At 38.1% G+C, this 9,540-nt stretch overlaps 2 protein-coding genes across 2 annotated transcripts; both read left to right on the plus strand.

The window, feature by feature from the left end:
• The first annotated feature begins 4,463 nt into the window (after nucleotides 1–4,463).
• Nucleotides 4,464–5,554, plus strand: LOC127904729 (uncharacterized). The gene is made up of 2 exons (XM_052449193.1): nucleotides 4,464–4,593; nucleotides 4,705–5,554. Exon 2 carries the CDS (start codon nucleotides 4,714–4,716, stop codon nucleotides 5,476–5,478), a length of 765 nt encoding a protein of 254 aa, XP_052305153.1. The 5' UTR covers nucleotides 4,464–4,593; nucleotides 4,705–4,713; the 3' UTR covers nucleotides 5,479–5,554.
• Nucleotides 5,555–6,970: 1,416 nt separating this feature from the next.
• LOC127904733 (uncharacterized) lies at nucleotides 6,971–7,687 on the plus strand. Its single transcript, XM_052449202.1, has 2 exons — nucleotides 6,971–7,437; nucleotides 7,529–7,687. Exons 1-2 carry the CDS (start codon nucleotides 7,205–7,207, stop codon nucleotides 7,683–7,685), a joined length of 390 nt encoding a protein of 129 aa, XP_052305162.1. The 5' UTR covers nucleotides 6,971–7,204; the 3' UTR covers nucleotides 7,686–7,687.
• The last annotated feature ends 1,853 nt before the right edge of the window (nucleotides 7,688–9,540 follow it).

Consider the following 9,540-nt stretch of genomic DNA (forward strand, 5'->3'; position numbering starts at 1 on the left):
TGGCATCTTGATAATTACTTATCATGTTTCACGGGCTTCCAGTCAAAGAAGATGAGAGGATAACCTTCCCATTGTTTGAGCCGCTACCATCACCTCTAAGAATATAGCTTCCTGAATCCCTTTATAAGCTTCGCTCCTAAGATTATCCTAGTTTGAACAAATGTAATCAAGTCGTTCCTGCTCACCATTAACAAATGCATCAACTAAAAATTGTTGATACAAACAACCGTCTTTGCTGAGAGTACAGTCACCTCCATTTCTTTCATGCATGAGATAATCGTAGTATGCTCTCAATATTGTAACCCTTTGTCACTTTGCACGCAGTTGTTATTCTTGATTTGCAAATGTAATGTTTGTTTGATACTCATCTTCACCGCAAGGAAAAAGAAATGGATATTGAAGAGACATAAACTTTGGATGCAGGGTATGTTTGGGAATGTTACAATATTAGGAATGTGGTGTAAACCGTGTTTTTAAAAATTTTAAACCCATAACCAGTCTAAGGCATGTCATAAGTAGAGTCAAAATTAGTATAGATCACTACCAGAAATTCGCTAAATACCAACGGATTTACCGACGGAATATTTTCTGTCGGTATTTTGAGGTCGAAATTACCGACGGCCACTTTCCGTCCGTAATTCAGTCGGTAAAAACTGACGAAAACTTTTCCGTCCGTAATTCAGTCGGTAAATACCGACGGAAATTTTCCGTCGGTATTTACCGACTGAATTACGGACGGAAAAGTTTCCGAATTTAAAAAAAGGCGGGTCGCTGACGTGGAGGTTTTGGCGGGTTTTTTTGTTCCGACGGAATCACCGACGGATTCAAAAACGACTACCCGTACAGTGCCCGTAAAGTGATGTGACCGGTTCGCCGTTTAAATTTCCGACGGACTCACCGAGGGATTTGAAATGGCAGATCCGTACGGTGACATGTCTATGTTTCCGTCAGAATCACCGGCGTAATAACCGACGGAGTGTCCGTCGGTAAAACCGTCGGAAAAAGTTAATATATGACAGCTCTGCCGACCCTCTCATCCCCTATTTCTCCTTCTTCTTCCTCATCCCAACTCTCCCCATCTGCAAACAACCAGCCCCCCCTCCCCCCCCAAAAAAAAATCTTCCTCATATCAGCACAACAAGTTATATTTCTTGAAGTTTTGTGGTCACAGCATCCGCGCGTGTTCTGATTTACCGACGGATTTTATCAATTTTTGTAAGTAATTATATCTTTTTAAATTTTAACATTTAATTAAATGTCAATTTTATTGTTTTTTTAGTATATGTATTTTGTTAGTAGATGTACATGTTTTATTGTTATTTCTCAAACAAACTTGTAGTATATGAATGTATAATTTTGTACCTGTTATGGTTTGTTTTAGATTTTGTAAGATTGTATTTGTTTGTAAATTGTTATTTCTTTATGGAATTACCGAATTACATGTGCTATTTTGAAATAATTAATAGCTTGCTTAATGGACCCGTTTAAAGTTTTATCAATGGTATTGCGGAGTGGTAATTTCTGTAAATTTATATTTTTTAATTCGTATGGACGTTGATAAATGATAATGAATATTTAATATTTATGAGAAGTTGTGATTGGTTTGTTGGATAATCTCGAGTTAAAGTAATATTTGTACAAGTTTATTTACCTAACTTAGTTAATTAATACATGATGTCATCATAATTTTATAGAGGTTCGATATAAGTCATGGATGATCGTTCATGGATGTATCGAGATTCACCCCAAGGATTGCGGAGGATGGATTATTGTAATGGGGATTCAGGGTTTTATTAATTTCATAACATCTATTCCCAGAAATTTTACTGGAGGCGGTATTAGGTGTCCATGCAGGAAGTGTGAAAATAAAAAGTATCTGCATCCAGATGTTGTAATGATGCATCTTCTACACAAAGGGTTTATGGAGAATTACCAGTGTTGGTATGCACATGGAGAAGTATTTGTTAGCGAGAGTGAGAGGAGAATGGAAGAAACGGTGGTTGGGTCTACTTCTAGTGCTAGTAACGTGCATGAAACGGCAAATGACAACACTAATCCTTACAGAAATATGGTTATGGATGCAATGAGAATGAATCAAGGTAATGGCAGTCAATGTCCAATCATAGAAGAAGAACCTAATGTAGATGCAGCAAGTTTTTTTGATTTGTTGAAAGATTCTGACGAACCATTATGGGATGGCTGCACGAACCACAGTAAATTATCAGCCGTAGCACAGGTGTTCACCATCAAGTCAGATCACGGGTTGAGTGAGGTCGGGTATGACAAGATTATTGAATGGGCAAGAAGCATTTTACCTTAAAGGAACAGGCTGAAAGAGAACTTCTATGCTGCGAAGTCCATGATGAAACCCCTCGGTTTAGGATACCAGAAAATTGACATGTGCCCTAACTTCTGCATGTTATACTACCTTGAAAATGCTGAGATGACTGAGTGCATGACATGCGGGCATTCCCGTTACAAACCTAGAACTGGCAGGGGAAAGACTCTAGTGGCATATAAAAAACTTAGATACTTCCCGATCACACCTAGACTGCAGAGGTTATTCATGTCACCAAGGACTGCTGAGCACATGACATGGCACCAAGCACACCATGCAGTTGATGGAGTGATGGTTCATCCTTCTGACGGCGAAGCGTGGAAACACTTTAACAGTGTTCATCCTCACTTTTCAGCTGAATCAAGGAATGTGCGTCTTGGGTTGTGTACAGACGGATTCAACCCATTTGGGTCATTTGCTGCTCCTTATTCTTGTTGGCCGGTCATACTCACAGTTTATAACTTGCCACCGGGAATGTGTATGAGGCCGGAGTTCATGTTTTTATCTACTGTCATACCCGGTCTAAGAAGCCCGGGGCGGAATATAGATGTTTGTCTTCGACCGTTGATTGATGAGTTGGCGCAGTTGTGGTCCTCCGGAGCTCTGACTTATGATATATCGAGGAAACAAAATTTCCTTATGAGGGCGGCATTGATGTGGACTATCAATGATTTTCCAGCTTATGGAATGCTTTCTGGTTGGAGCACGCATGGGAAACTCGCATGTCCATATTGCATGGAAAACAACAAGGCATTCACGCTAGCAAATGGAGGTAAAGCTTCTTTTTTTGACTGTCACCGTCTCTTCTTGCCACTTCATCACAGGTACAGAAAGAACAGAAAAGATTTCTTTGTTGGCAGAGTTGAAAAAGATGTTGCATCCCCGCGTCTTTCTGGTGAAGAATTGCATGATGTTGTCTCAGAGTACGGTGACATTGTGTTTGGCCTTCAATCAGGAAAGCAAAAGTTTCCTGGTTTTGGTTTGACCCATAATTGGGTAAAGCGAAGTATCTTTTTTGAGCTTCCTTATTGGAAGACCAATCTGCTTCGCCATAACCTTGACGTCATGCACATCGAAAAGAACATGTTTGAGAATATTTTCAACACCGTCATGGATGTGAAGGGGAAGACAAAGGACAACATCAAGGCTAGATTGGATATAGCTTTATACTGTAACCGAAAAAATATGGAGTTGGTTTATGATGAGTCACGGGTCCCAAAACCAAGAGCAAGCTTCGTGTTAGAGAAAAACGCACAACTGCTAGTCTACAAATGGCTTAAGAGTCTGCGTTTTCCAGATGGACATGCATCGAACATATCAAGGCTGGTTAATATAGAGGACTGCAGATTGTATGGAATGAAGAGTCATGACTGCCACGTGTTTATGCAAACACTCATCCTATTAGCTTTTCGTGATTTGTTGCCAAAGATAATATGGGATGCACTCACGGAGATCAGTCATTTCTTCAGAGATATATACTCCAGCAAGTTGAATGTTGATCACATTGAGAGGCTTTAAACGAATATCGTCGAGACACTATGCAAACTCGAGATGATATTCCCTCAATCATTTTTTGACTCAATGGAGCATCTCCCTATACATCTACCGTTCGAGGCAAAAGCTGGAGGACCGGTCCAATATAGATGGATGTACCCATTCGAACGGTTAGATATTACAGTTGCAATGTAATTCATATATAAAAGTATTTTATATGTTTTTCTTAATTGAAAATACTTGATTAATATTTCAATGCAGGTACTTGTTTAATCTCAAGAAAAAGGTTAAGAACAAGGCGCATGTTGAGGCTTCGATATGTGAGGCCTATATTGTTTAGGAGATCTCAACATTTATCTCGTACTATTTTGAACCTCATCTGAGAACGAGAATCAATCGCGTTCCACGGCATGATGATGGCGGTGAAGTGCCTTCCAGTGGGAACTTGTCAATATTCTCCAATACTGGACGACCCACACCTAAAAATACCGTAAGAGGAAGATATTTGTCGGAAATAGAGTTCAAACAAGCACACAACTATGTTCTATTTAACTGTGATGAGCTGAGACCTTTTATTTAGTAAGTTTATACTAATTAAACTTTGTTAGTAATATACTGTTAATTATATATTGTAATATCATACACTCATTATCACTTGCAGGCAACATCGTCAATATTTGCTCTCCAATAACTCACAGCTGACTGAATCCCAGATCTTTCAATTACAAGATGAGCAGTTTGCCACGTGGTTCAGAACACATGTAAGCACTATCACAAACTCATTCTAACTTGCAAAATTACTGTACGTATGCATGTCATTACGAGATTCTCGTTCATTTACTATTTATTGATGTACATTACATGCATGCAAGGTTTATCAAATGGGAAGGAGTGCACCTAAGTCATTGTCTTTACTAAGCCTGGGGCCTGAAAGAAAATGTAAGTGCTACAACGGGTATTTTGTCAATGGATATGTTTTCCATACTGAAGAATACGGGCAAGGAAGAAAGACATACAACAGCGGTGTTTGTGTTAAGGGATCCACTAGTAGTGAGTTAGAAGTTGACTACTATGGTAGATTAGAAGAGGTCGTCGAACTGCAATATCATAACGAGCAGAATATAGTGTTTTTATTCAAATGCTATTGGTATGACACGACTGATAGAGGAATCAGAGTTGATCCGCACTATGGTCTGGTCGAAATCAACTCAAAAGCTAGACTCCGCAACATAAACGATGTCTTTGTTTTCGCAAAGCAATGTCAACAAGTTTATTACACATACACCCCTTCATTTAGAAAGGATCGATCAAGAGTGGATTGGTTGTCCGTTTTAAAAACGAAACCCCGGGGTCGTGTCGAGGTTGTTCAGGATGAGAACGAAGACACAAGTGTGCGAGATGAAGTCTTTCAAGTTAGTGAGGTGGTTGAACCATATCGAGTTGCTCCTTCGATTGAATTGGAAGAAAATTCAAATTTTCGTGTTTTCGATGATAGTCTTGTTGATGTTGACGCAGATGAGTTAAATTTTGTTTTGAGCTCTAGCGGACAACCAAATATCGATGAAGAAGATGATATTCATATTGAAGATTGCGATGAAGGTGATGACAATTCAATTGATGACGAAGAAGAAGAAAATTCTGACTAACTACCAAAATGAAGCCCTATGTAAAACCCTTTTTTACATGTAATTTAGATTATGAATGATATATATATTTTGAAACACAAAATATTTATTACTTGAAATAATTAGTTGAAATGCCACAATTATGATGGATGATATATTTTGTGACATGAAATAATTACTTGAAATGCCACCCTATCACCGACGGCCACACCAACGGCCTTAAGCCCGTCGGCATTTCACAGAGAGTTTGAAAATAATTACTTGAAATGCCACCAGATCACCGACGGCCACACCGACGGCCTTACATCCGTCGGCATTTCACAGAGAGTTCGAAAATAATTACTTGAAATGCCACCAGATCACCGACGACCTTAATTCCGTCGGCATTTCACAGAGAGTTTAAAAATAATTACTTGAAATGCCACCCAATTACAGACGGCCACACCGACGGAATTAGTCTGTCGGTGTTTCACAAAGAGTTCGAAAATAATTACTTGAAATGCCACCAAATCACCGATGGCTACACCGACGAATTTAAATACGTCGGTAAGTTGTCGGCGGTTCAATGTTACCGACAACATTACCGACGGACTGCGTGAATTTCAAAGGGTTGCGCATTAAATGCGCCTCTGACCGCGTAATATTGCCGACGGAATTACCGACGGACCATGAAAAATATGGAGGGTCATTAAAAATTTTGGTGCGAAATTCAAAATTTGCCGACGGATTTTTAACACATCACCGACGGAATAAATTAAAATAATAATTAATTTTATATCCGTCGGTGAAGCCGTCGGTAAAACTGCCATATAAGTTCAAGTGACCGCCCGTTCAGTTCATTTTTTCTTCTCCTTCGTTTCTCACCTTAAGCTTTTGATTTTTTTCCTCTCCATTCTTCAAAGCTTTCACCTCCAATCTCTAGCAAGTTTTCTTCATCATCTTCATCAGTTTAAATGGTTAGTGTTTTCTCTATTTCATTTTACTTTAATAGTTTTTTTTTGCTATTTTTTTGGTTATTTTTTTTGTTTTGGTATATTTTTTGTAATGTAGATAAAGTCTATAGTTTTTTTTGCATAATTCATTGCTAAAGTATATAGTTTTTTTTTTGAATTTTTTGAATATTTTTTATTGTTGTATTGACATAATTATTATTAGTTAATTTGTTGAATTTTTATTGTTAATGTTGAATTTACCATAGAATTAGTAATTGAATATGTTGGAATAATTATTAATTTTACTTTATTATTGCATGATTTGTGTTTAATTTGTTCCATTTATTTTGATTGTTATTCTAGAGTTTTTTTTTTAATTTATTGTTTTGTTGTATTGGCATAATTATTGAATAATTACTTGAATTGTAATTGTTAATATTGAATTTACCGTAGAATTAGTAATTGAATATGTTGGAATAATTATTAGTTTTACTCTATTATTGCATGCTTTGTGTTTAATTTTTTCCATTTATTTTGATTGTTATTCTAGAGTTTTTTATTTATTTATTGTTTTGTTGTATTGGCATAATTATTGAATAATTACTTGAATTGTAATTCTTAATGTTGAATTTACCTTAGAATTAGTAATTGAATATGTTGGAATAATTAGTATAGATTGGGTAAATTGGTTGTGGCTATTGTTAATATGTGCAGGTTTGTGGATTTGGGTAGTATCCGGTATAGGGGAGGTGCTGTCGAATTTTTTTTTTTACATTTGAATTTAATTATATAATTATTTGTATCAAATTGTGTAGATGCGTAGAACGAAAACCAGAGCTGGTCGCTCAGGTGCGGTCGCAGCTAGTTCGTCTAGCAGCGAGGATGATATTTCCTTAGGTGCCTCTCAAGAAGAGGCACCTACACCACCTGCGCCGTCAACCGATGCTGCCTCTTCCAGCGGTACTTCACAGCGCAGAGGCGGCGTGCCTTCGCAGCGGAATCAATTTACCCGCAAGTACGAGGCACAGTGGAAGGACGACCTTTCAATGTAAGTTTGTTAAGGTTTTAGTTTTTTTTAAAAAAAATTACAACATAATTTATCAAGTAATCACTATTGAATCTATTTCATTTATTTTCAGGTTCACAAACATTGAAGCCGCCCGAGTAATATCATCGGCGTTTAAATCGTCGATGGAGATTCCATTGTTTCAATGGAGTCAGATATCCAAGCATCCTGAATGGATGCCTCAAATCAATGCATGGTTTAACAGGTTTGAGGTTGGTATTAATTTATAATTTTCAGCTTATTAATATAATGGTATTATTTTTATTTAAACTTGTTTATTTATACAAAGCACAAATTCTGCTGGGACATTGAGCATAACGCTGTTGTGAGGAGGGTGTGGGAAAATCACGCGGCAACTAGGTAAGATCGAAAACAATACAGGATTTTTTTTAGACAAAAATTTATGTTTCGAAATGTAATTTTTGGTTGCGTGAAGCAGGTTGCGTGATTTTTGGTATGAAGCACATAAAAAGGCAAAAAAAACCACGAGGGATAGGGGTTTCCAAGGCTGGAACGATGTTGCGGTTTGGAGGGATTTCAAACCGATATACATCCCAGAAGATATATGGCCGCACTATCTTGAGCACGTGACGTCTGAGCGGTTCACACGACGCTCACAGTCCGGTGCTGGCAACCGGAATCGGCAAATTCATGGCGGGGTGACAACTCACACTGGCGGCTCCGTTTCGTTTGCTGCACATGCGAAACGGATGGTAAGATTAATTTAAATGAAATATATCGTTAAATTTAGTTGTTGTTAATATATCTTTTTTCATTATAGGCTGCGTCTCTTGGACGTGAGCCGAGTCCGATGGAGCTGTTTGTGGAGACGCACGTGCGGAGTCAAGACCGCCAGAAGGGGGCGCAACAGTTCGTTGATAACCGTGCTCAGCATTTTGTGGTATGTTTGTTCAACCATTTTATTTTGTAAGTTATTATGTTTATTGTATTGAATATGATGATTACTTTTTATTTTTATTTTCAGGAGACCTATAATAATCGGTTGAGGGAGAGATACGGGGACGATACTTTGACCCATCCGGAATTCGATCCGGATTTGTGGATGGAGGTTGGCTCGTCAGGTGGACCAGATAAAAATCGGGTTTACGGGCTCTCCAACACTACGGCCGACAACTTGCGGTCGACCCGTAGTGTTTCAACCGTTGGGAGCTCCCAATCAATAGCGAGCTCCCAATCTAAGGAGTTCGTGGCTTTGCAGCAACTCAACGAGAAATACGACAACCTACAAGCGGAGTACGCACAACTCAAAGCGTCTCATGCACAACAAAGAGCGGAGTCTGAGCAATTCAAACGTCTCAAGCACAACAAAAAGCGGAGTATGAAGCGGCTCATGAACAGCAAAAAGCGGCTTATGACCAGCTTTACGAAATGATTATGAAATTGTCAAATAGCGGAACATGTGCGCCTAATCCTTTTTGGCCGTATAACCACCAGCCTCCGCCAGGATCTCCTCCTCCTCCTCAAGCTCCATCATCTTTATATTAATTTGTAATCAACATTATTTACCTTTAAAACTTCATTTATTATTTTTCTTGAAACATATTCAGTTTGTAATGAATATTATTTAACTTTGTTTTTTTTATGTTTAATAAAAATTTATTTGCATAATTGGTTTGTATAACAATTAATTTATATAGTTTTATATTATATATCCTAAATAATTTTTTAAAAACAAATTAAGAAAAAAACTATTACCAAGGATTTTACCGACGGATGAATTCGGTCGGTATTTTAAACTTTCACCGACAGACTTACCGACGAAATTAATCCGTCGCCATTTAACAGTAGCTTCCACCAGTACCGACGAATTTACAGACGGAAATATTCCGTCGGTATTTCATACATTCACCGACCGATGTAACGACAGATAGTTTCTGTCGGTAATTTCAATTTCACCGACGGAATGAAAATCCATCGGTATATTTCAAGCGGGAATCTTTTTTTTTTGGCGCGCACGTTCCGTCTGTAAAACCGTCGGTAAATTATTTTTTTGTTTTTCCGACTGATATACCGACGAAATGAGGAATCACCGACTAAGGTAAAGCCGACGGACGTATTCCGTCG

This window comes from Populus trichocarpa, chromosome 18 (genome assembly GCF_000002775.5).
Source record: "Populus trichocarpa isolate Nisqually-1 chromosome 18, P.trichocarpa_v4.1, whole genome shotgun sequence".
Taxonomy (NCBI): Eukaryota; Viridiplantae; Streptophyta; class Magnoliopsida; order Malpighiales; family Salicaceae; genus Populus; species Populus trichocarpa.